The sequence below is a fragment of the Mobula birostris genome, chromosome 6 (genome assembly GCF_030028105.1).
Source record: "Mobula birostris isolate sMobBir1 chromosome 6, sMobBir1.hap1, whole genome shotgun sequence".
NCBI lineage: Eukaryota > Metazoa > Chordata > Chondrichthyes > Myliobatiformes > Myliobatidae > Mobula > Mobula birostris.
Genome location: NC_092375.1, coordinates 78822612 through 78850430, shown reverse-complemented (window position 1 = coordinate 78850430; position 27819 = coordinate 78822612). Strand labels below are relative to the sequence as shown.

Sequence of the window (27819 nt, the reverse complement as noted above, 5' to 3'; positions counted from 1 at the left end):
ACGTACCCTCCAAATATCCAGACCTGCTTGTCAGTTTTTTTGCACTACCTTACTTCCCATTTTTCTATTTTCTATTTATGATTTATAATTTAAATTTTTAATATTTACTAATTTTAACTATTTTTAATATTTAATATTTGTAATCCAGGGAGTGTGAAGTGCAGAATCAAATATCGCTGTGATGATTGTACGTTCTAGTACCAATTGTTTGGCGACAATAAAGTATAAAGTATCTTACTAGTCCCGAGTTAAATTTTATTAAAAGACAAATACAATAATTTTGTTTAGCCTTCGCTTTGTTCTGGCATTTTTGTTTAACATAGGAAAGTGCAGAACTTACAACTTTGGAACAAGATCAAATCGCATTCTGTTTAGTAGTTCATCTTCCTGAAGCATTACAGCAGCAACCGGATACATCTGATCAAAGTCAAAATTAAATTGGACTCCTGCTGGAGGGTCTCGCAGAAAATTTCTCCTCTCCTGAGAACACAACCAGTTTACCTTTTCAAGCACTATGTTTAAAAAAAACTTACTAGAGAACATGCATTAAGATTAATCAAGAACGTGGCTATAAATTATAGCAGATCACTGAATAATATCCAAGGTAGTGCAGACTACTTTGCTGCTTGCTACATAGAGACATTGGAGACAGTGTGTGAAGGCAGTGTGCAGTCTAACAGTCAGTTGCTATTCTTGTTGGACATTGGTAATGTGGAATGCTGCAAGTCTGGTTCACTGATTTATCAGCAGGACCAGTGGCAGGGGAGCTGTGTGGCCTTGATCATAGCGAGGACTGGGCCTCAAGCCATGCTGTCACCTGTTTGTAGCAGTCTAGGAAAGAGGCATTGGAATCAGTGCTAGAGATGGTGTGGCATGGGGCCCATGCTGGTGTCGGTGCTGTCTTTGAGTGTCTGCATGTATTGTATTTGAAAGTAGACTGGTGCAACATTCATGAACTTGCACTTGGACTTTTTTTTGTGACTGAAATGTACTTCTGTCTTATGTGTGCTATATGTGACTGTTGGTACTGTGTTTTGCACCAGAATAACATTGTTTCGTATGGCTGGATTCATTGGTATTCACGTAAAGGTTAAATGACAATTAAACTTGAACTTAAAGTATAGGTATTCTAAACTTTAAAAATGTAGCACAAAAGATGTACAACTTTACTAGTAACACAAATCAGCACAAAATAATAAGAGCGACACACACAAAAAAAGTTGGTGAACTCAGCAGCCAGGCAGCATCTGATAATAAGATTTAAGCAACATCTCAAAAAAGGAAAATATTGGCCGGGTATAAATTTCAAGCTATTTTATGAGAGGGACAAATTCAAAAATGGTGTATTTTATTTAATTGCCCAGTTCTAGGTCATGTAATTAATTCCCTAAGCAAAATGAAGCCTTTTTTAAAAACTTGTTAAATCTTTTCGTATATGGTAAAATTCTGATAATCCACATGTTCACTATTTGCTAAATTCTGAGCGTGGCAGATTAACAGAATTTTATTGTATGTTAAAGTCTTTGATCTTAAACATCATTTTACACAAATCCACCTAAGGATATTAGAGATAATCAGACATACTGCTGACAATGCTAAGATTTGCTGTTGAATAGTTTCTTCCTCACTGTATCCAACCCAAGGAGGTACTGCAGCATCTGTAAAAATCAAAGTACAGTTTACAATGGCATTTTATCTTATTAAAAAGAAATTATGCTTTAAGCTACCACTGTGAAATTTTTACTCTTACTAAAATTTATCATATGTATATAGAATTTCAGACTACATTTATACAACAACTTTAAACTTTTCGAAGTTTTTTGAGTTTGCAAGACAATCTGCACAAAATCTGAGGGCTAATTCTCCTAACCATATCTCATCAATGTGGATACCCACATAAACTTTCACTTTGCATAAATGATTCATGAACAAACATTTAATACAAGTAAATATATCAAAAACTTATTGAGACTTTTCATAGAATAATGGGGTTTTTAGAATTTAGTTCCTAAAGTTTATGGAAAGTATTAGAACACTATGGAACAAAAAATGTGGTTTTCTCAGACAGCTGAAATCACTTAATCCATAAGACATAGGTGCAAAATTAGGCTAATCGGCCCATTGAGTTTGCTCCACCATTCCATCATGGCTGATTTATTATCCCTCTCAAACCCATTCTCCTGTCTTCTCCCCACAATCTTTGACACCCATACTAATCAAGAATGCATCAACCTCCACTTTAAATATAACCAATGACTCAGCTTCTAAAGGCATAGATTCAACGCTCTCTTGCCAAAGGAATTCCTCATCTTAGTTCTAAATGGACATCTCTCTATTCTGAGGCTGTGCCCTCTGGTCCTAGTCTCCTCTACTATAGAAAGCATACTCTCCACATGCATTCCATCTAGGCCTTTCAATATCTGATAGGTTTCAAAGAGATCCTCCCTCATTCTTCTAAATGCCAGCAAGTACAGACCCAGAGCATCGAACACTCTTCATATATCAACCCTTTCATTCCTGGCATAACTTTTGGGAACCTCCTCTGGACTCTCTCCAATGCCAGCATATTTTTTCTTAGATAAAGGCCCCAAACTGTTCACAATACTCCATATGCAGTCTGACCAATGCCTTATAAAGCCTCCATATTATAACCTTGCTCTTGCCTTCTAATCCTTCTGAACTGAATGCTAACATTGTATTTGCCTTTTCTACCACAGGCTCACCCTGCAAATTAACACTTAAGGAATTCTGCACGAGGACTCCCAAGTCTCTTTGCACCTCTGATTTCTGAATTATTTCCCCTTTTAGAAAATAGTCTCTGGCTTTGTTCACTCTACCAAAGTGCATGATCATACACTACCCAATACTATATTCCATCTGCCACTTATTTGCCCATTCTCCTAATCTGGCTCCAGGAAGTATGCAGAAGGACTCAATTCATTGCACTGACTGCAATTTTGCCTTATCACCTACTGGTCCTTCCTCACAGTCTCACTACACACTGCATCTGCTTGTATACCAACTGCCCCATCCTCTGACCTTTCACTTCAGTTCCAATTGCCCTGCCAAATGAGTTTAAACTCTCCCAACAGCTCTAGCAAACCTGCCCCAAGGATATCGGTCCCCCTTGAATTCAGATGTAACATATCCTTTTTGTACAGGTCAGATCTTCCCCAGAAGGGATCCCAATGATCCAGAAATCTGAAACCCCGCTCCCTGCATCATATTCATGCCAAATCATCCCGTTCTTACACTTACTGAAAGGTGCCACCGACAGCAATATTTTATGTAGATTTTTAATATTTCTTTACATTACTGGCTATTATCGGAATCACTGTCCTTTTCATAGCTAATAGCAAATTTGCAAATTCTTTAAAAGCATATTACATGAGATGATAGATGATAAGAATATCACAAGACCAAAGCAGTGGAAAGTGGAACATCTAAGTTAGTTTAGTGCACACTGGTGATTTTTTTTTTTTTACGTACAATAAACTAAGATGTCTAGATAAAGAAATGCTCAACACGTTAAGGGCATACAGAATTTGAAAAGACCTTCAGGAGTTAAATATTTAATTTGTTAAGATGGAAGCACATTAAAAAGTCACATAATATGAGAAAAGGAAAGCACCTGTTTTTTTTACAAGCTTTTCTTGCACAAACTTGTCTTGCTCTTTTTGGAAATCCCCAATGATAGTCTAAAATGTGAAAGCAAATGGTTATACATACACTTTGGCAAACAGTTGAACATGGCACACTCGCTATCAGCAGAATAAAATTTAATCATGTACCCAGGAAATTCATCTTCATATATCAGTGATGTGCTTCTTAAGTAACTTCTGTGAAACAAACAATCATCTTAAACATAAATAGTTTTTATATTTAAATTGTAGCCATAACACAAAAGTTTTGATGCATATTAGATATCAACAACTGTTTGCAGTTGCAACTGAGACTTGCATCAGTAAACAAGAGTGAAATTCATGTCCTATCCACGTGAATAGATTCAGAATTAGCCATGAAATTATCTTTATGCAAGTTAGCGTTCTTTTATAATAATGAAATGTTAAATAGGAAATTGTATCTAGTTTTATTTAAGTAATAGTTTTTGCTAGTTTAATATAATGCATGTAAAAAATAAGAGATTTCAGCAATCTTTGAAGTTGCTTTGAAATTTCTCTCAAGGTGAACAACATTTTTTAAACTGAAATCCTAAGGATGGCTTTATTTAAAGTCCTCCCTTGTGGTTAAAAGTAGATTGCTTATAGGAAGAGAAGACAAGAAAAGCAATTTTAATAAAACAAAAAATTCCAATTTTACCAATTTATGTAAAAATCATCAATGCTGCAAATGTAAACACACAAAACATACAATAATTTGAAGGTGGGGGTAAGGGGAATGATTACATTCTATTGCACAAAGCTGTTGTACTGGTTCTTTGAAAATGTTACATGCAATTGTAACAATACTTCCCAAGGGAAATCAAAGCATTATATTTACTCTTACTTCCTTAAAAGTAACAACTCTTCATAATTCCCAAATCTATGACATCTACCTTCTAGAAGGGCAGAAGATAGCTGCCCAGCCCACCTGTCTGATTTTAGATCTTCATTTACTTTGTGTCATTAGCTCTAAATCCATGAGCTTTCCACCCAATAAACCCTGCAAACACCTTCACTCAGATACAACAGGGAGGCATGGCAGCGACTTTCCACCACCTTTTCTATGAACCATTGTGAATGGACAATATATTCTGGGTGTTCCAAATAAATTTAAAAAAACTTCAAACTGCAATAATCAATATAGTTTAGTACTTAACACCCATTTGCCCAATGTGGAAATGCACAAATATCTTTCCATGGAAAAGTACAAACCTTGTCAATCATACCATCAATATTTCCTTCTTCCACAGATTTCTTTATAGTTTGTGCAGTCTCAACCACTGATTCAGATATCTTTTTTGTAGCAGCAGTGGCAAAGCTGAACAGATAATCTGAATAGGATAAAACAAAAGATATTGCAATTAAACTTTCCACATCTGTGATCGAACATAAATCTCAAGTCACTGAAGAGCTCAAAAAAGGCATTAACATTTCCACGGATTTTTACTGACAAATATATCTATCAATAAAAAATCTGTGAAGAAAATTTAGATTTCCTATAAGTTTTCATCTCACAAATGGGAAACACCATATAAATCAGCTTAACTACAACAGCCAGCTCTTGCCTTGAATTTTTTGTATCTCCTCATGCAACTCTCAATATTTCTGCTAGCTTTAACCATGGGCTGACAGAAAATGAGTAAACAAAGAACCTTAAGTCCAGTAAACATTTGAGGAAATGAAGTTGCCCATATAACTATCGAACTGCCTTTCTCTTACAGGAGTGGTTTGGAAACTGGAAAATTAGTACATCAGGGTCTGTGGAGTTGATGTCCCTCTCTCACCATCAATCAATGCTGCTGAAGACATCTTTGATCTTGTCCATTTATTTTACTTACACCTTCTGTTTTTACTTTTACCTTCCACCTTACATGAATTACTTTTGTATTTCTTTGTATGCCTGCATCACATTTGTAAAATAACAAGTTTATCCTCGAGACACAAGACCTTAAGGGAATAAATTAATGTTATTTGATCTTGAACTGAATGATTGGTTGTACGTATGCATGAGAGTTTTGAGTGGTCTCAGCTCTAGGGCTCATCAATCTTTTCTCTTCTGTTCTTTTATAAAGTCCATCTATAATTAAGATATTTTGATCATCTGCACAGACCTGTAATTTTAAATCAGGATCTAGTATCGGCTTTGATGTACACACTGTATATAATAAGTAGATTCCCATTTTAGCATTAATTTAATTAAATGGTAGTCTTTAATAAAACAATAATATTCCTGAATTTTACAACTGAAATATGGCATTGCTGTAACTAATTCCTTTTCCTACCTTGGACTGAACAGACTACACAAGTTATTAAGTTGGTTTATAAAGTTTAATAAACAAGATTTCTGAATACCAAACAACCAAACTAGACAACTACATTATCTAGTGGGATCAATCGGTTATTTGTTTCAGCAATATAACATATTGTGAATCGTGATTCTTCTTCCTTCTGTTCCTAGTCAGTCTCTCATAATTCAGGATAACTTGCTTCCATTCCAGTCCTGTAGACTCTGAGGTGGTTGATGAGGCCATTGAGTGATCTGCATATTGCTAAAGTAGAGGCAGAAGTTGCCTGATGAGCTAGGTAGGTGCATGTCTTCTGCCATTTACAGTACATTGAACCTTTTATGCTCTTTTTTTTAAAAACAAGATTCAGCCAACAATGCCCAGCAAATGGCAGGTATGATTAAGATTTTCATGGATGCTTTAAGAACATCACTGAACCACATGCCCATTCACCTGATCATCTCTTGCAATGATAGAGCTTTCAGCAAGCTTTGGGAATAAAATACTGGCACTTGATCAACATGGCCTGCAGAGTGGAGCCCACTGGACATCCTGAAGGTCTCCATGCTGGGGATGTTAGCCTGAGAGGGCACGTTGATTGCAAAGCACTGTCTCCGCAATATTCTCTAAATCCACTGACAGGATAAGCATTCAATGGGACACGATTACCTTCCCAACTCATTGTAACAATAATACTTTTGCATAGGAGAAAAGTGATCGTGACTTCTGACTTCAGTTACAACTGAAGCTTGCTCACAATATTCTCCACCAGTGTATCACGCAAATGAGAGCTTCCATACAGTGTTCTCCTGAATTTAAGCTTCTGCTAAGCTTGTGAACACATCAAATAGTGAATGGGTTGCCTCAGCCCTACATTTTCATTCATCATACGGCTGCAATGTTGACATTTTCTAATCCCATATTTAAGTTTGCTAACACCACCACTGTTGTTGGCTGAATCAAAGGTGGTGATGAATTGCCACATTGGAGGGAGATTGAAAATCTGGTTGAATGGTGCCACAACAACCTCTCAGTCAATGTTAGCAAAACCAAAGAGCTGATTATTGACTACATGAGGAAGAGACTGGAGGTCCACAACCCAGTCCTCATTAGGGAATCAGAGATCGACAGGGTCAATAACTTTAAATTCCTGGGCTTCAGCATTTCAGAGAATCTGTCCTGCGACCAGCATGTAATTATTATTACAAAGAAGGCACAGTAGTGCCTTTACTTTCTAAGAGGTTTGCATAAATTCAGCATGATATCTAAAATTTTGACAAACTTCTAATGGAGAGTATCCTAACAGGTTGCATCACGGTAAGGGATAGAAACACTAATGTCCAAGATCAGAAAAACCTACAAAAATTAGTGGATACAGACCAGTCCATCAAAGCAGCATCCATCATCAGAGACCCCTCACTATCCAGACCAATGTCCTCTTCTTGCTGTTGCCATCAGAATGGAGGTATAGGAGCCTTAGAGCCCACACCACCAGGTTCAGGATCAGTTATTATCCCAAAACTGGCTTCTGAACTGGCATGGATAACTTTACTCACCTCAACAATGAACGTTCAAGGACTCTACAACACATGCTCTTAGTATTATTTACTTTTGTATTTGACTGTGTTTTTTTACACATTGGTTGCTTGTTTGTCTTCGTGTGAGGTTTTTCATTGATTCTACTATATTTCTTTTTTTCTCCTTTGAGTGCCTGCAAGAATATGAATCTCAGGATACCATATGGTGACATATACATACCTCAATAATAAACTTTCTTCGATCTTTGTGTGACAAATCCTAATGTTTATGTTGAAATGAGAATTTATTTTAAGGAATATAAACAAACAAACCAAAAATATAATGTTTACATTTCTTTATAAGATTTAAATATTTTGAAATCTAAAACGTTTTGGAAGAAAGTACTCTTTTCTAATAAATTCAGATTCAGAAAAAATGGAGTACCCAACATATTTTGTAAGAGTAATCATACAGAAACCCAGCTTCAGCTTGGACAGCTATTTAACTTTGTTTATGCTCCATTCTATGAAACTGGCTGATAACCAACTTTTTAAAAATCTACAATACTCTCCATGCACAAGAGCTGAACCAGTAGATATTAATTTTTACCTTATGTCATAAAACTGAAGAGTGCCGATTATGTGAGCTAATGTCAGGTGACAGTATTGTTAACAACAACCAGCCACCTCCTGTTGATGACTGAGGAGCGAACTGATAGTGCAGTAATTAGCCAAAATGAATTTACCCAACGTTATGCGGGCAGAATATATCGGTGGGTAGGGGGGTGGTGTGAAGCACATACGTTTCACTTTGTGATACCAGTGTCGTAGTTGTATTGGAAGCAGCTGACTAGAAACACAGCTGGCTCATAGGCACCTCTTCAGCATTCTAGCAGGCACCGGGGATTATCAGGCTTGTAATGAAGGTGAGTAAAAGGGAAGGTGGTGTGTAGCCAGAACCCAATACTTTAAAGTCAGAATTCTGCATCTGCAATGAAGTATAAGTAGGAGCTTTACGCTCCGTAAACAGAAAGGTATTAAGCACAGTTTGAGTTAAATGAAGTTTATCATACCAGTCTATATTGGTAACAATGACATAGATAAGAGATAAAATTCTACAAAAGGGAATTTAGGGAGTAGACAGTTGAAAAACAGGATTTCTAGGGTTGTGTTCTCAGCATTACAACCTGTACCACACATGTGTCAGTACAGAAATAGGGAGATAGGACAAATGATTGCATGGCTGAAGTGCTGGTGCAGGAGGGAAGGCTTCAGATTTCTTGGTAATTAGGATCTCTTCTGGGATGGAGTTGACCAAAACAAGGATAGACTGCACCTGAACTGGACTGGGAACCACTATCCTTGCTCATGCTACTTGGGAGGGTTTAAACAAGAGAAGCAGCAGCGGAATGGAATTAAGAATGACAGAGCAATAAGTAAAGAAATCAAATCATATGTAGAAAATAGAACAGACAGCTGCAAAGGGAAGAGTATGCAGTAACAGGAAGAAAACACGTAAGGGATAGAAGATTCAAATGCTTTTACTTCAATGGAAGGAGACTCACAGGTAAGATGGGTGAGTTGAGAACACGGATCAAAACTCTGGATGATGATATTGTTGCAGAGCTGTTGAGGAAAAGCAGGACTGGGAGCTCACTGTTTCAGGGCATGATGAGGGTGCAAAAGAGGAGCAGAATGTTGCATTCGATACAGACATAGCATTATGGCAGTACACAGGGTGGATATCCTGGAAAGATCAGCCAATGAAGATGAATAGAACTACACCTACCCCTTCACCTTCTCCCTTACCACCATTCACAGCCCAAAACAGTCCTTCCAGGTGAGGCAACACTTCACTTGCAAGTCTGTCGGGATCATCTAATGTATGCAGTGCTCCCAGTGCAGTTTCCTCTATATCAGGGAGACCTGACATAGATTGAGAGACCATTTATCGAGCACCTTCACTCTTTCCTCAACAGGCAGGATTTTGCAGTGGCCACCCATTTTAATTCTACTTCCCATTCCCATTCTGACATGTCAATCCACAGTAGCAGAGCAGTTAGCATTCCCCTTTTACAGCTTGGGGCATCGGAGTTCAATTCTGGCACCCTCTGTAAGAAGTTTGTATGTCCTGTGGATTTCCTCTCACTGTCCAAAGATGCATTGGGTTCGTAGGTTAATTAGTCATTGTAAATTTTCCTGTGATGAGGCTAGGGTTAAATGGGTGGATTGCTGGGTAGTGCGGCTTGTTGGGCCAGACGTATCTCAAAATAAATCCATGGTCTCCTCTACTACCAGGATGAGGTCACTCTCAGCTTGGAGGAGAAACAAACACCTCAGATTCCGACTGGGTAGCTTCCAACCTGACAGCATGAACATCAATTTCCCTAACTTCCAGTATTCCCACCAGTCTGTTTTTCCATTTCCCATTTTGGCTTTCCTCTTACCCTTTCTCTTCTCCTCATTTGCCTATCAACTCCTACTGGTGCCCCTTCTACCATGGTCCATTTTCCTCTCCTATCAGATTCCTTTTTCTTCAGTCTTTTACCTTTTTCAACCCACCATGTTCCAGCTTTTAACTTTATCCCCTGTCCCCCACCCATCCTGCCCTTCATCTGGCTTCATCTAAAACCTACCAGCTTGTACTCCTCCCACTCCCCCACCTTCTTATTCTGGCTTTTCCCCCCTTCCTTTCCAGTCCTGATGAAGGGCTTTGGCCTGAAACATCGACTGTTTATTCCTCTCCATAATGCTGCCAACCTGTTGAGTTACCCCAGCATTTGGATTTCCAGCATCTGTAGAAAACTGTCTGTCTAGGCAGAAGTTCAGAGTAGAGCCACAGAAAAATGTGGCACAGAAACAGGTCCTTCAGACCGTCAATTCTGTGATGAACCATTTAAGCAGCCTAGTCCCATTGACCTGGACCAACAGTCCTCCATTCCCCTGCCATTCATGTACCTATCCAAAACTATCTTAAACACTGAAATCAAGCTTGCATGCACCATTTGCACTGGCAGCTCATTCCGCCTCTAGTTATAGTCCCACCCAACCTCGGTGGAAAAAGCCTGCTGGCATTTACCCTATCTATACTGCTGAACATTTTGTATACCTCTTGTCAAATCTCCCCTCAATCTTCTACGTTTCAAGGAATAAAGTCCTAACCTATTCAATCTTTCCTTATAACTCAGCTCCTGACGTCCTCACAACATCCTTGTAAATTTTCCCTGCGCTTTTTCAAATAGGACTTTCTCCAATTTAGAACCTCAATCTGCGGTCCAGGCCAATCCTTTTCCGTAGTTACTTTGAACCTAATGGTATCATGATCATCAGATGTAAAGTGTTCCCGACACAAACTTCTGTACCTGCTCTGACTCATTCCCTAATAGCAGATCAAGTATCACACACTCTCTCGTTGGGACTTCTATGTACTGATTAAGGAAAATTTCCTGAACATATTTGACAAATTCTATCGCACCTAGTTCTTTTAATAGTACAGAAATCTTGGTCAATATGTGGAAAGCTAAAATCACCTATGAAAACTTTATGTTTCTAGCAACAGTCGGTGACCACTCCACAAATTTGTTCCTCTAAATCCTGAGGACTGTTGGGTGGTCTATAATATAGCCCCATTAATGTGGCCATAACTTTCTTATTCCTCAGTTCCACTCATAAAGCCTGACTAGACGAGTTCTCCAGTCTGTCCTGACTGAGCACTGAGTGTCATTTTCCCAGACTAGTAACACCACCCCTCCCCTTTAATCCCTCCCGCTCTGTCACATCTAAAACAACGGAACCCCAGAATATTGAGCTGCCAGCCCTGCCCCTCCAGCAAACAAGACTCACTAATGGCTACAGTATCATAATTCCATGTGAGCTCATCTGCCTTTCTGACTTTTAAATATACTCAGTTTAGGACACTAGTCGCACCATGCTCTATCTTTTGATTCCCGACACTGTCTGAGGTCTTGACAACATGTATTGAATTGAATTGACTTTATTTTTTACACCCTTCACATCTATCAGGAGTAAAAATCTTTAGGTTACATCTTCATCTAAATGTGCAACATGCAATCATAGTAATTTATAATAATAGAACAGTCAGTGTAACATAGAAATACACTCAGACCAGTGTGAGTTAATCAGTCTGATGGCCTGGTGGAAGATGATGTCCTGGAGCCTGTTGGTCCTGGCTTTTATGCTGCAGTACCGTCTCCACAACCTTTTCACTATCTGTTCTGGCATTCTGGCTCCCATCCCCCTGCAACTCTAGTTTAAACCTCCTCTAACCCCGGTGCAGCACGAGCAAACCTTATCGCTAGGATATTAGACCCTTCCAGTTCAGGTGCAAAATGTCTCTTCTGTACAGGTCCCACCTCCTCTGGAAGAGAGCCCACTGATCCAAAAATCTAACACTCTCTCTCCTTCATCAATTCTTTAGCCACATGTAAAACAGTATGCTCTTCCTATTTCTGGCCTCATTAGCACAACGTGGGATGAGTAGAAATCCTGAGATCACAACCCCGGAGGTCCTGTCCTTTAATTTAGCACCTAACTCCCTGAACTCACTTTGCAGAACCTTATCACTGTGTGTACCCATGTCAATGGTACCTACACAGACCATGGCCTCTCGCTGTTCACCCTCCCACTTGAGAATGCTGAGAATTCAATCCAAGATGTCCCAGACCATCTGGGAATCTTGTTCTTGGCCACAGAACCTCCTTTCTAATCTCCTATCACCACAGCTTGCCTCTTCTCCCCGCTTCTCTTCTGAGTCACAGAGCCAGACTCAGTACCGAAGACCTGCATGCTGTGTCTTTCCTCTGCTATGTCATCCTCCCCCCCACCCAACAGTACCCAAAATGATATACCTGTTGTTGAGGGGGATGGCCACAGGGGTACTCTGCATGGGCTATTTAACCCTTTCTCCTTCCTGTCACTCAGTTTCCTGTGCCTTGCACTTTGGGTGTAACTACCTCCCTATATGTCCTATATATCACCCCCTCAGCCTCCCAAATGATCTAGAGTTCATCCAGTTCCAGCTCCAACTCCTTAACGTGGTTTGTTAGAAGCTGTAGCTGGATGCAGTTCTTGTATCTGAAATGGTCAAGGGCAATGGAGGTCTCCCTGCCTTCTCACATCCCGCAAGAAGGGCATTATCCTGTCCTGTGCCACTATTCTGTCTGGCACCCCTACTGTTCTAACTGAGCAAACATAAAGAAGGAAAACAATAAATAAATTGGGGGGGGGGGGAATCTCCCTACACTTTTTCTCTTTCTCCTGTCATCAGAGAAAGATTCTGACAGGAGTCTAGAACTAGAAAGCACTTTTAAGGTGAGAAGGGAGTAATTCAAGATTTTTTTAAACAGCACAGTGATTATTTGGAACATGTTGCCAGAGGATATACAGCAGTGATTCCCAGTGGGGCTAGTGGTGCTTATGTATCCTAAAGGTGCATTAGAGGATATAGAAGTCATTGGGGGGCATTCAAGATTCTTGGGGGGGGGGGGAGGGCTTGGTAAGTGGCACCCTAACTTGAGGCATGAGACCTGACTGGCCATAAAGCAGGCACTTAAACACAGGAAGAATCATAGCTGTTCAGGCAGTGAGCACTCGTTGTCACAACGCACTGAAATTCTGCAATCTTATTCGACATTACCAACCAAACTGACATTTGTATTTGGGGATGCATAAATTAGCAATGAGGGTGCCCAACATTTCCCCATTGCAGCATGCAATGATTTCATGCAATTTAATAGTTGGTAAGTCAAGTACACCCTCTCAACTTTCTCTACAGATCTACGGAAAACAAGTTGCACAACAATACAGCGCTGGCCCGAACCAAATGGTGAAATAGAACCAATCAGTGAATCTGCCAACTCCAAGGATTTCTCAAGGTGTTCAAAGTAACCTCGGCTTCATATATGTGGTCAAGAACCATCTTTGAGGATTATGAGACCTTATGTGATTGCTCATGTTAACTGGAATAGCACAGAGGTAGCTTGCCGAACACCGGCTCTATCCTAACATTCAGATTCCAATCTGAGTCCTTGTGAACACAATTTTCGCTGTTGTGATCATCTTCATCTTCGCCTTGCTGTTTCTTTGTATGCTGCTACCTTCATTCCATCTATGTCAACATTTAACTGGCATTTCCAGTTTGTGCTAATTTTTATTTTAACGTAACCCCATTAATGATGGATAAATACATACTCATATCTCTATGAGTCTGAGGGTGGTGAAGCCTTGAGTTCTAATCCTGCTGAGAAACAGAAACTACAGAAAGTGCGTCATACAATGTTATACCTGGAGTATGGTTTTATTCTGTTCTTGTTAGATCTGTGACATCCCCTGTGTCTTATTTGAAATACTGTACTGTCTAATGAAGTCACGAACCACCAAGATTGCAGGAACATTTCTGCAAGACACCCTGAAAAGACTACTTGTGGTATTACTCAGTTCCAGAAGATGAAAGAAGCATTTGAAAAGTGTTGCACACTCAACTTTGATAGTGGTCTCATTGCTACTTACAACATTTCCAAATGATAGCAAAGTCTGGAAAATTTCATACAATTGGTGAAAAATTAATAATACTTGCTGTATCAGACGTGCTCGCCACTGTTCTCAAAATGGATAACAGTTTTTAAAATCAATTCCTGAGTAATAACTCTGTAGCTTGTCATATTGACGAAATGAGTGAAAACATTCAGTATCAACTATGCACAAGAGCTACGAAAAACAGAATATGGGATACAACTGGATAAGTCAACTATGAGATGGAACATTGCTAAAGGCACATGTACGGTCTATCAAAAATGGAAAGGTTTATGAAGAAGTTAAAAAAATATCAACGGAGAAACTATCTACGACGAACTCAATATGTATATTGAGATTAACAGTATTCCGATTAGGAACATGATTTCTTGTGCAACAGATGGAGCACCATGTATGACATGTCGCCATGCTGGTTTAATGGCATTTATGAAAAAAGAAATTCCAAGTCTGTTTGTAATCCCTTGTGCAATTCATTGCCAACACCTCACAGCCAAAAACCTTAGCCAACGACGAGTCAAGCATGACTCTTGTAATATCTCCTATCATCAAAATTAAAGCTCATCCATTAAATAGCAAAATACTTCGGCAGTTATGCCAAGATAATGACGAAGAGTTTGAACACTTGAGTCTTCACACTGAAGAGCACTGGCTGTCAAAAGGCTACCGCTTAAAATGTTTCTTCGATCTTTTTCACACTGTGTTTGAACTTTTGCTCAAAGGCAACAACAGCTTGGGAAACAAGACTGAACTTCTACGTGGAGATGTGGCATACCTAGCCGATCTTATGACAAAATGAAACTGCAGGGTGAAAATGCAAATATTGGTAGAAGAATGTTCTCACATTCTCCCTGCATGTAGAGAATGGCATTCTCTTTCACAGACGATGATTTGTAAGAGTACTACTACAGTCATTGAAGAAGGATTCTTAGAATTGATTCAAGGATTTGAACGATCTGGAAATTCCAGACTGAGTATTAACCCATTTCTTTGCAAAGTGAAAGACAGCCTGCAAGAAGAAATGATCAAAATTCAGAATGAAGAAGAAGCAAAAATGCTCTTCAAACTCAAGGATCACACAGGTCCTATGTAAGCTTGGTTTAAAGACAAATAAATTTTTAAGTAGAGTAATTTTTCTCATGTTACCATATGGTAGACATGTTTTCACACTATGGGGACTCTGGGAAGTATATTGTGCCAAAGAGAGTGTTGGCAAGTATGCTTTAACAAGTATTCCCCACTAGGAATAGGGTTCCCCTTGTCCTCACCTACCACCCCACCAGCCTCCGGGTCCAACATATAATTCTCTGTAGCTTCCACCACCTCCAATAGGATCCCACCACTAAGCACATCTTTCCCTCCCCCCTTCTCTGCTTTCCGCAGGGATCGCTCCCTACGCGACTCCCTTGTCCATTCACCCCTCCCCCCAATCCCTCCCCACCGATCTCCCTCCTGGCACTTAATCCTTGTAAGAGGAGCAAGTGCTACACATGCCCTTATACTTCCTCCCTCCCTACCATTCAGGACCCCAGATAGTCCTTCCAGGTGAGGTGACACTTCACCTGTGAGTCGGCCGGGGTGATATACTGCTTCCGGTGCTCCCGATGCAGCCTTCTATATATTGGCGAAACCCGACGCAGACTGGGAGACCGTTTTGCTGAACACCTATGCTCTGTCCGCCAGAGAAAGCAGGATCTCCCAGTGGCCACTGTTACATGCTCAAAGAGATCTGTTTTTTTTTTTGTGAGAATGATGTAATGGTCTGTTGGAGGTCACCTGATGTGATTTTCTCACCGATGTGAGGTCATGTGATGACATGTGCACCGTGGCTATACAAGGGTTGACCCAGATGACGCAGTAGGTTTTTAGTTTGTAGATTTCCCGGTAGAACGTGCTGTATCTCCGTTTCTGTTGCGTGTTTGTTTTTGTGACGCAGTTTCATTTTTAAAACGGTTTTGCGTTCTATTGCAAGATACCATATTATTGGACTGGAAATTTTTGGCTAGATGTGTTGATTTACCCAATTCCAACAGTAGAAGGGACAGCGAAGAATTTATCAAAGCACAGGACCGAAGGATCGAGAGAAGTCAGCATCGTTTGGCAGTTTAATAAAGGATCGACCTTACTGAGGCTTCATTGGAGGAGTAGCTACCTGCATCAGAGATAACTCTTGCCAAAAAGGGTAAGGAGTTCATGCAACAGTTTGCTCTCTCTCTAAAAGAATTTAAGGTCAGTTGTTTTAAACTGTTTATTTTCAACATCGTGAATCCTGTGGACAGAACCAGTAGCAAAGTTGCGTCTGTGAAGAAATCCTTCTCCAGAGAAGTCTCTCCCAATCGAACATGTAAATCTGTTGGACTTTCGAATTTACCATTTTAAGAACTATATCTGACTTTATCGCTTTAAGAACTGTTTTCGCATTTAACTCTTTAAGAAACCAGTGCCGAGTGACGATTTGTTTGAACGGCTACATACCAGTTAACCTCCGGTTAAAGTTTTCATTTGTTTCTTTCCTTATCGTTTATCCGTGTTTAATAAATGTTTGGTTGTTTTTATATACCCTGTCTCGATTCATATTCATTGTTGCCGTTTACGTAACACCACACATTTTAATTCCACGTCCCATTCCCATTCTGATATGTCTATCCACAGCCTCCTCTACTGTAAAGATGAAGCCACATTCAGGTTGGAGGAACAACACCTTATATTCCGTCTGGGTATCCTCCAATCTGATGGCATGAACAATGACTTCTCAAACTTCCGCTAATGCCCCACCTCCCCCTCGTACCCCATCCGTTATTTATTTATTTATATATACACACATTCTTTTTCTCTCTCTCCTTTCTCTCCCTCTGCTCCTCTCACTATACTCCTTGCCCATCCTCTGGGCTTCCCCCTCTCCCCCTTTTCTTTCTCCCTAGGCCTCCTGTCCCATGATCCTCTCATATCCCTTTGCCAATCACCTGTCCAGCTCTTGGCTCCATCCCTCCCCCTCCTGACTTCTCCTATCATTTTGGATCTCCCCTCCCCCTCCCACTTTCAAATCTCTTACTAGCTGTTCCTTCAGTTAGTCCTGACGAAGGGTCTCGGCCCGAAACGTCGACTGTACCTCTTCCAATAGATGCTGCCTGGCCTGCTGCGTTCACCAGCAACTTTTATGTGTGTAGCAAGTATGAAGGTGCTTTTGGGGGGGGGGGGGTGCGATGGACTAAAAAGGTTGGGAAACACTGATATAGAAAAATGAGGTATAATTACAACACTTAAAGATATTTGAATAGGTACTTGGATAGAAAAGGTATATAACAACATGCGTCTAACGTGGGCAAATGGGATTAGGGTAGACAGGCATCATGTTTGGCATGGTGAGTTGGCCTAAAGGGCCCATTTCTCTGCTATACACTTCTGTGATTCATAGAAACATAGAAAATAGGTGCAGGAGTAGGCCATTCGGCCCTTCGAGCCTGCATTGCCATTTATTATGATCATGGCTGATCATCCAACTCAGAACCCTGCCCCAGCCTTCCCTCCATACCCCCTGATTCCCGTAGCCACAAGGGCCATATCTAACTCCCTCTTAAATATAGCCAATGAACTGGCCTCAACTGTTTCCTGTGGCAGAGAATTCCACAGATTCACCACTCTCTGTGTGAAGAAGTTTTTCCTAATCTTGGTCCTAAAAGGCTTCCCCTCTATCCTCAAACTGTGGCCCCTCGTTCTGGACTTCCCCAACATCGGGAACAATCTTCCTGCATCTAGCCTGTCCAATCCCTTTAGGATTTTATACGTTTCAATCAGATCCCCCCTCAATCTTCTAAATTCCAATGAGTACAAGCCCAGTTCATCCAGTCTTTCTTCATATGAAAGTCCTGCCACCCCAGGAATCAATCTGGTGAACCTTCTTTGTACTCCCTCTATGGCAAGGATGTCTTTCCTCAGATTAGGGGACCAAAACTGCACACAATACTCCAGGTGTGGTCTCACCACGGCGTTGTACAACTGCAGTAGTCCCTCCCTGCTCCTGTACTCGAATCCTCTTGCTATAAATGCCAGCATACCATTTGCCTTTTTCACCACCTGCTGTACCTGCATGCCCACTTTCAATGACTGGTGTATAATGACACCCAGGTCTCGTTGCACCTCCCCTTTTCCTAATCGGCCACCATTCAGATAATAATCTGTTTTCCTATTTTTGCCACCAAAGTGGATAACTTCACACTTATCCACATTAAATTGCATCTGCCATAAATTTGCCCACTCACCCAACCTATCCAAGTCACTCTGCATCCTCTTAGCATCCTCCTCACAGCTAACACTGCGACCCAGCTTCGTGTCATACGCAAACTTGGAGATGCTGCATTTAATTCCCTCATCCAAGTCATTAATATATATTGTAAACAACTGGGGTCCCAGCACTGAGCCTTGCGGTACCCCACTAGTCACTGCCTGCCATTCTGAAAAGGTCCCGTTTATTCCCACTCTTTGCTTCCTGTCTGCTAACCAATTCTCTATCCACATCAATACCTTACCCCCAATACCGTGTGCTTTAAGTTTGCACACTAACCTCCTGTGTGGGACCTTGTCAAAAGCCTTTTGAAAATCCAAATATACCACATCCACTGGTTCTCCCCTATCCACTCTACTAGTTACATCATCAAAAAATTCTATGAGATTCGTCAGACATGATTTTCCTTTCACAAATCCATGCTGACTTTGTCCGATGATTTCACCGCTTTCCAAATATGCTGTTATCACATCTTTGATAACTGACTCCAGCAGTTTCCCCACCACCGACGTTAGGCTAACCGGTCTATAATTCCCTGATTTCTCTCTCCCTCCTTTTTTAAAAAGTGGGGTTACATTAGCCACCCTCCAATCCTCAGGAACTAATCCAGAATCTAATGAGTTTTGAAAAATTATCACTAATGCATCCACTATTTCTTGGACTACTTCCTTAAGCACTCTGGGATGCAGACCATCTGGCCCTGGGGATTTATCTGCCTTCAATCCCTTCAATTTACCTAACACCACTTCCCTACTAACATGTATTTCGCTCAGTTCCTCCATCTCACTGGACCCTCTGTCCCCTACTATTTCTGGAAGATTATTTATGTCCTCCTTAGTGAAGACAAAACCAAAGTAATTATTCAATTGGTCTGCCATGTCCTTGCTCCCCATAGTCAATTCACCTGTTTCTATCTGTAGGGGACCTACATTTGTCTTTACCAGTCTTTTCCTTTTTACATATCTATAAAAGCTTTTACAGTCAGTTTTTATGTTTCCTGCCAGTTTTCATACTATGACTCCACAGACATGTTTGGTGAACAGAATTTACTTTGATCAGAAATAAATTTAAAATATCAGTGAAAATTTCTTAATTTACTATAAGTATAGAAAGTGTGTACCATGAAAAAGTAAAGTATTAATAGAGTCCTTTCAGTTACGATAAAAGATCATTGTCCTGAAATAACGTAACATTTGCCCTCCACAGATCCTGTGTGGAAAATCACACTTCTTGGCTTCTATTTCAGTCACTCCAGCTTGTAAATCAATAAGCCATCACGCTGAATAAATTTGTTGCTTTCATTATCATCCAGGAGATGAATCTTTGATCTCTTAAGCATTTGTTTGATTCTTCAAGAGCCAAATACACAAGTCAAGACTGCCTAAAATTCTGATCAAACATATTTGCAAAACAATAAGATTCAATAAAAGAAGGCATTAAGTGAACTTGCCCAAACAACGGAAGCAAATTGCATCATAGTTTAATATCTAATCAGCACATCTAGCATTTAAATAACACAAGCTCAGTGCTGCTCCAGTCAATCTTGATTGTATATTTAAATCTCCAGAGAAAAGGTGCTGCCAAATGCGGCAAGGTATTTATGCAGCAGTCTCATTCCATCGCTTGCGTACTAGAGACTATATCGGAGTAGGATAAGGCCATTCAGCCGATTAAGTCCACTCTGGCATTGGATCATGGCTGATTTATTATCTCTCGATCCAACTGCCATAACCTTTGACACCCTTACTAGTCAAGAACCCATCAACCTCTGCTTTAAATATATCCAGTGACTTGGTTTCTACAGCCATCTGCAGCATTGAATTCCACAGATTCACCACCTAATGGGTAAAGAAATTCCTCTTTATCTCTGTTCTAAAGGAATGTCTCTCTTTTCTGAGGCTTTGCCCTCTGCTCCTAGACTCTCTCACAATACGAACATCCCCTCCAGGCTCACTCTATCTAAACCTTTCAATGTTCAGTTAGTTTCAATTCAATTCAATTAAAAGGAAGGTTTCTTGACACAACATGCCTACACAATAAGCCTACATGGGAGGCTGTACTTGATCTGGTATTGGGAAATGAACCTGGTCAGGTGTCAGATCTCTCAGTGAGAGAGCATTTTGGAGATAGTGATCACAATTCTATCTCCTTTACCATAGCACCGGAGAGGGATAGGAACAGACAAGTTAGGAAAGTGTTTAATTGGAGTAAGGGGAAATATGAGGCTATCAGGCAGGAACTCGGAAGCATAAATTGGGAACAGATGTTCTCAGGGAAATGTACAGAAGAAATGTGGTAAATGTCAGGGGATATTTGCATGGAGTTCTGCATAGGTACGTTCCAATGACAGGAAAAGGATATGTACGGGGTCTTTCTTTTGTTACATTTAAAATGGCGACTTTGTTATGTTAATCTGGGGAATGCGGCTTTGTTGTGCTTTAACGCTGAAGAGAGTTTGCGCTAGCAGTTTGCTTTACTTTAAATTGAGATAGCAGGGTTCTATTAGCCAATGGGTGGTTATGTATCGTTTTGTTTTCGTATACCATGCTGTATGATATGACTGTAGACTGAGTTTTGGCGGAGGAGAGACAAGGAGGACCGCGGACATGTGGAGAGGCTCCGGTCGATCACTAAGGGTGGTCCCGAGCTGTGAGTCGACGGAATTCGGGTGGTCGTCTGAAGACGAATTGAGCTCCAACGGTAGCGCGCGAGGAACTTGGACTTTGATAAGTGTTGGCACCTTTTTTTTTCCATTACCTTCCTCTCTGTATCAAATGTATATTAATATCATAGAATTAGTAATATCTATAAAGTGTATTTGTTAAAATTTACTGGGTGTGCTGGCTGATGATTGATGTTGTGATTGATTCAGGCGGCCACCAACCCTGTGGGGAGTGTTGAGGCGGGTGCTGGACTGGATTTCCCCTAGACATACACGAGCCAGTATAACGGAACGTTACAGATAGTAGGGTACAGGAAATGTGGTGGACAAAGGCTGTTGTAAATTTAAAGAAGAAAAGAAAAGCTTATGAAAGGTTCAAAAAACTAGGTAATGATGGAGATATAGAAGATTGCTGAGTCTCTGGCGATGATCTTTGCATCATCAATGGGGTCGGAAGAGGTTCCAGGGGACTGGAGGGTTGCGGATGTTGTTCCATTATTCAAGAAAGGGAGTGGAGATAGCCCAGGAAATTATAGACCAGTGAGTCTTACTTCAGTGGTTGGTAAGTTGATGGAGAAGATCCTGAGAGGCAGGATTTATGAACATTTGGAGAGGCATAATATGATTAGGAATAGTCAGCATGGCTTTGTCAAAGGCAGGTCATGCCTTACGAGCCAGATTGAGTTTTTTGAGGATATGACTAAAGACGTTGATGAAGGTCGAGCAGTAGATGTAGTGTATATGGATTTCAGCAAGGCATTTGATAAGGTACCCCATGCAAGGCTTATTGAGAAAGTAAGGAGGCATGGGATCCAAGGGGACATTGCTTTGTGGATCCAGAACTGGCTTGCCCACAAAAGGCAAAGAGTGGTTGTAGGCGGGTCATATTCTGCATGGAGGTCAGTGACCAGGGGTGTGCCTCTGGGACAACCTACTCTTTGTGATTTTTATAAATGACCTGGATGAGGAAGTGGAGGGATGGGTTCGTAAATTTGCTGACGACACAAAGGTTGGGGGTGTTGTGGATAGTGTGGAGGGCTGTCAGAGGTTACAGTGGGACATTGATAGGATGCAAAACTGGGCTGAGAAGTGGCAGAAGGAGTTCAACCCAGGTAAGTGTGAAGTGGTTCATTTTGGTAGGTCAAATATGATGGCAGAATATAGTATTAATGGTGAGACTTGGCAGTGTGGAGGATCAGAAGAATCTTGGGGTCTGAGTCCAAGGACACTCAAAGCTGCTGTGCAAGTTGACTCAGTGGTTAAGAAGGCATACGGCGCATTGGCCTTCATCAATCATGGGATTGAGTTTAGGAGCCGAGAGGTAATGCTGCAACTATATAGGACCCCACTTGGAGTACTGTGCTCAGTTCTGGTCGCCTCACTACAGGAAGGATGTGGAAACCATAGAAAGGGTGCAGTGAAGATTTACAAGGATGTTGCCCGGATTGGTGAGCATGCCTTATGAGAATAGGTTGAGTGAACTTGGTCCTTTCCCCTTGGAGCGACGGAGGATGAGTGGTGACCTATACAGGTGTATAAGATGATGAGAAGCATTGATCGTGTGGATAGTCAGAGGCTTTTTCCCAGGGCTGAAATGGCTAGCACGAGGGGACACAGTTTTAAGGTGCCCAGAGGTAGGTACAGAGGAGATGTCAAGGGTAAGTTTTTTTTTTTAGCAGAGAGTGGTGAGTGCGTGGAATGGGCTGCCAGTGACGGTGGTGGAGGTGGATATGATAGGGTCTTTTAAGAGACTCCTGTATAGGTACATGGAGTTTAGAAAAATAGAGGGCTATGGGTAACCCTAGGTAATTTTGAAGGTAAGGACATATTTGGCACAGCTTTGTGGGTGGAAGGGCCAGTATTGTGCTGTAAGTTTTCTATCTTTCTAAATTCCCCCTCATTTTTCTAAACTCCAGTGAGTCCAGCCTGAGCCAATCAAATGCTCCATATACATTAACCTTTTTGCTTTCTAATCCTCCTGAGATGAATGCTAACGTTGTACTTAATTCAACCTGCAAGTTGCACTAAGACACCCACGACCCTCTGCACTTCCAATTTATGAATTTTTTCACCATTTCGAAAATTGTGTATACATTTATTCGTACTACCAAAGTGCATGACCGTACTTCCTGAACACCTTGCCACTTCTTTGCACATGGAGTCCTTCTGCAGACTACATGCTTTCTCAACACTATCTACCCTTCCACCTATCTTTGCATTATCCACAAACCTGGCTGCAAAGCCGTCAGTTCCATTATCTGGATCATTAACATATAACATGAAAAGTAGCAGAGCCTCATGGGTTTGACATTTGTTTTGCAGGATCCAATTTTCCCTCCACACACTCTTGAAACCAACAAGAGATTCTGCAGGTGCAGAAAATCCAGAGTAACACACACAAAATGCTGGAGGAACTCAGCAGGTCAGGTGGCATCAACAGAAATGAATAAATAGAAATGAAGAAATGAAATGAATAAACAGTCAACATTTCGGGGGCAAAACTTCATCAGGACACCTCTTTCCATCTCACCCCATCTTCCCACTGCCCTAACAAGGATAAAGTTCCTCCTGTCCTCATGTACCACCCCATGAGCCTCTGCTTCCTATACGTCATTCTTCGCAACTTACGTGATCTTCAATGGGACCCCACCACTCTCTGCTTTCTGTAGGCATCACTCCTTCCAAGGTTCCTTTGTCCATTTGTCCTTCCACACTAACTTCCCTCCTGGCACTTATCCCTACAAGCGCAAGATGTGCTACACCTGCCCACTCACCTCCTCCCTCACCTCCATTCAGGGCCCCAAACAGTCCTTCCAGGTGAGGCAACACTTCACCTGCAAATCTGTAGGGATCAGCTATAGTATCCAGTGCTCTTGATCTGGCCTCCTCTACATTGGTGAGACAAGACATATATTGGGGGACCAGTTTGTCTAACACCTTCACTCTATCCGCAAAAAGCATAAATTCCTAGTGGCGAAGCATGTTAATACCAAGCCCCATTCCAATATGTAGGTCCATGATGAGACTACTCTCAGGTTGGAGGATTAATACTGCATATTTCTTCTAGGTTGCCTCCATCCTGAAGGCATAAACATTAATTTTTCCAACTTTTGGTGATTTTCCCCTTTTGTTTTGTTTCCTCTCCCTTTGTTCTTCTTCAATTCCACACTGTGCTTCCCCTTTTACCCTTTCTCCTCACTTGCCTATCACCTCCCCATGATGCCCCTCCTCCTCCACTTTCTCCCATAGTCCAATCTCCTCTCCTGTCCTATCCTATCCTATCACGGTCCCCCTCCAGCCCTTTACCACATATCACCTTCCCCTCCCACCTGGTTTCGTTCCCTCTTCCCACTAAGAGCTGTGTGTGTTCAACACCCCGCCCCACTAACACCTGAGCATGCTTTCCTCCTCACTATCCGAGAACATCTAGGAGGGACTAGGGTTTAACCCTCTCCGTAAGCTGTGTGCAGGGAGGCGGCTAGGACGACAGCCAGAGCCGATGAAAGCAGCCAGCAGTCCCCCGCGGCCTGGGCCTGACGATGCGACGGGCTGCCGGGCGCACGCAAACAACCGCGGCTCAAACTCACCGCCTAGCCCCTTGACCTGACCCGTCACCTCCGGAGCCGCGTCTTCGCTCTCCGATCCCTCTACGGGGCCGCTCTGCGGCGCCTCCTCTAGCCCGAACCAGCTGCCCACGGTCCGAAACATCTCCCCGACCCGCTGACGCAGGACAACACGGAAACGACTGGCGCTCGGCGGAACCGTGAGCTCCCACAGCGCATGCGTCTTTCCCGGCACGATCCGACCTGGTCCCAGCCCCAGCAAAGCAAAATGTCGCAGTTGCTGGAAATCTGAAAGAAAAACAACTCGTGAGGACTGGAAATACAGTGCATTCCGGTTAATTTGGAAAGGGTTAATGGGGAAGCCGCTTATTTGGGACAAATCTTAAGGAGCAAAAAAAAATCGAGCAAATAGCTGGGGTTCTGTTTGTTTATTTGGGATACAATGTCGCTTATTTGGGACAGGAGACTGTTGCCGAACAGTTTCTAACTAGCATCAGTCTCATGCATTGGTACTGAGGGAGAACAGTTTTAAATAGGGTCATTTGCATGTGTTTGTGTTCAAAAGCTGATAGCTGGCAAGAAATAAGCAGTAAAACAATTTGGAAATGTTTTGCGTACAGCGGTTTCAAGCATTCAGACTTGGAAATGACAGAAGTGGCTGGGGTGTGAAAATGAAATCAGACATCCCACCTCTCCCAGAAGTTCCGGGAGTCTCCCGCATGTTAATAGTGGCTCCCTGATGGCCGCAAATTATATACAATATCACGGAAATCAATTTTTTTGAGAGTGAGCGAGAGAGTGTGTGAGAGAGAGAGAGAGCGTGAGTGAGAGTGCGCCATGGCAGAGTGTTCCAAAAAAAAGTAAAACGTACGTCACCCCAGACTACACTAAAGTGTACCCCTGTGTAATAGGAGTCAAAATAATGACCGTTTTGCTCGCTGCACTGTTTGCAACAGTGACTTTTCTGTTGCCCATGGTGGGTTAAGACTGTAAAAGACACATTGAGGTGAGTTTAACAGGTGTCATTCGTTCATTAGCATAGCTAATGTTATTTAAACTAGCTGGCTAGCTGCTAAGGAGCTATGTTTTTGCATACATCCCACCTCTTCCAGAAGTCTCCTGCAAATTGATGGTGCTACCTCCCTGAAATGAGTTTTTGCAGGGTGCGATGTCTGTGAAATGATTTTACTACTTTGTGTTAGGAACTACAAAGAGTTTGAAGTTATTGACAAATCATAGTGAATGTTACAATGAAAATGAAGATTTGGAAGATAGAAATATGAAAAACATTATATAAAGAGAGTCCATTATATTCACTAGTTGTCTGCATTGATTTTGTTTATTTACAGTCAATCAAAAGAACATGGCAAGGTACACTGGCTGAATTCCTCCATTGATGGCTATTAGGAACTACTACAGTTTTATAACACCGTAATACGATGTGACAACTGCTTATATCTCTGAATCTGGACTTCTGAGGTCAAAAGAATGGAACTGCCCTAGTGAATGATTTTTCCATTTTTAAAACACTCCTGCAGAGATCTCCTGTCATTGTCAGATATGACTGACAACAAACAGCATTGGTCGTGTTCTAATTTGTTTTGTATTTCATTTAAATACACAAATTGTTTCCCAGTTAAACATAGCTGGTCTTTTTTTATATACCCTTTTTAACTATTTTCATGAAACTTTGGCTGCTTAATTGGGCCAAAATGTACCGGCCTCGATGTGCCCCAATTAACCAGAATGCACTGTACTCAAAGCATTAGGCAGGGACAGAGTTCGTGTTTCAAGGCAAGGTAGACTGATAGCTCAAGCAAAGCCAGTAGCAATTCAGTGCACAACACAGGAGACACAATTGAGATTGCAGATGCTGGAAGTAGGACATTAGAAAGTTGTTTTGAGTTACGTGGAATTCCTCCAAATGCTTTGCTACATATTGAGTGTTTTTGCCTTTCACCAATTAGGCATGATAATAAATATTAGGGGGAGATTGCTACCTCAACATTCATGGACAAAGTAACTAATGTTTTATAGCAGAACACTACAGAATGGCCCACAATGCTGAATTAAACTAATTCTCTTCTGTCCGTATATGATCAATATCCTCCCATTCCCTGCCTATTCGTGTACCTATATAACAATATCTTCAACACCATGATCGTTTCTGACTCTCACTACGCCCCCCCCAGTAACTTATTTCAGGTACCTGGCACTCTCTGTGGAAAGGGAAACATGTCTGCACATCTCCTTTAAATTTCCCCCCTCTCATAAATGCATATCTTGTAGTTGACATTGCTATCCCAGGAGAAAGGTTCTGAATGTTTACCCTATTGATGCTACTCATAATCTAATCAGATCTCACTTCAGCCTCTGATACTCCAGAGAAAGTACCTTAATTCGTGCAAACTCTCCTTATAACTCATCTCATATCCTCTCATCCATGCAGCAACCTGGTCAAATTCTTTTGTATCCTTTCCAACGTTTTCACATCCTTCTTGTAATGGCATGGCCAGAAATGCACACCACAGTGTGTCATCACTTTTATTTTTCCTCCTGCCAATCACAGGTAATTTGAATAGAAACCTAGCCTAAAAATTTCCCGCTGTATTGGCAACACCAAAATATCAAATTTTCAATTCATTTTGCAGTAGCAGTACAGTTTGACATTAAATGGTTGCCAGTAAGTTTGCAGCAATTGGAAGTTTTAAGGCACTAGATTTAAAACTGTGTGAAGCCTACTTTGTTCAAGTCCATTCCTCAGATGAAATTCATCTCATGTATTCACATTATATCTTTTGTTTGTTGATTAATGATCCCAAAGCTTAGTACTAATCAGTAGTTTTCTCATCAGGGAAAAAAAGACAATGGATTGCATTTTTGTTAGCTATTTTTTGTTTTTCTGCTCTAGACTGAGGAGGATATATCACCTCTTCATTATCCACTCGCTGATTTAAGACCATAAAATATAGGAGCAGAATTAGGCCATTTGGCCCATTGCGCCTGCTCCACTGTTTCACCATGGCTGATCCATTTTCCTCTCAGCCCCAACTTCCTGCCTTCTCCCTGTATCCCTTCATGCCTTGACCAATCAAGAATCTATTAACCCTGCCTTAAACATACATAAAGACTTGGCCTCCACAGCTTCCACAACTTCACTACTCCCTGGCTAAAGGAATTCCTCCTCATCTCAGTTCTAAAAGGATGGCCCTCTATTTTGAGACTATGTTCTCCAGTCTTAGACACTCCCACCACAGGAAACATCCTCTCCAAAATCTCTCTATCAAGGCTTTCACCAT

The 27819-nt window shown here is 41.3% G+C and overlaps 1 protein-coding gene across 1 annotated transcript in view; it reads right to left on the bottom strand.

Annotated features, from left to right (window-relative positions):
- syap1 (synapse associated protein 1) overlaps positions 1-27819 on the bottom strand; it is a 174524-nt gene that overhangs the window by 16787 nt on the left and 129918 nt on the right. Inside the window, exons 2-6 of the mRNA XM_072259712.1 lie at positions 24545-24808; positions 4875-4993; positions 3632-3698; positions 1585-1658; positions 341-480 (exon numbers count right to left, since the gene is read on the bottom strand). Of these exons, the coding sequence (XP_072115813.1) occupies positions 341-480; positions 1585-1658; positions 3632-3698; positions 4875-4993; positions 24545-24808 (664 nt within the window). The remainder of the gene's footprint in view (positions 1-340; positions 481-1584; positions 1659-3631; positions 3699-4874; positions 4994-24544; positions 24809-27819) is intronic.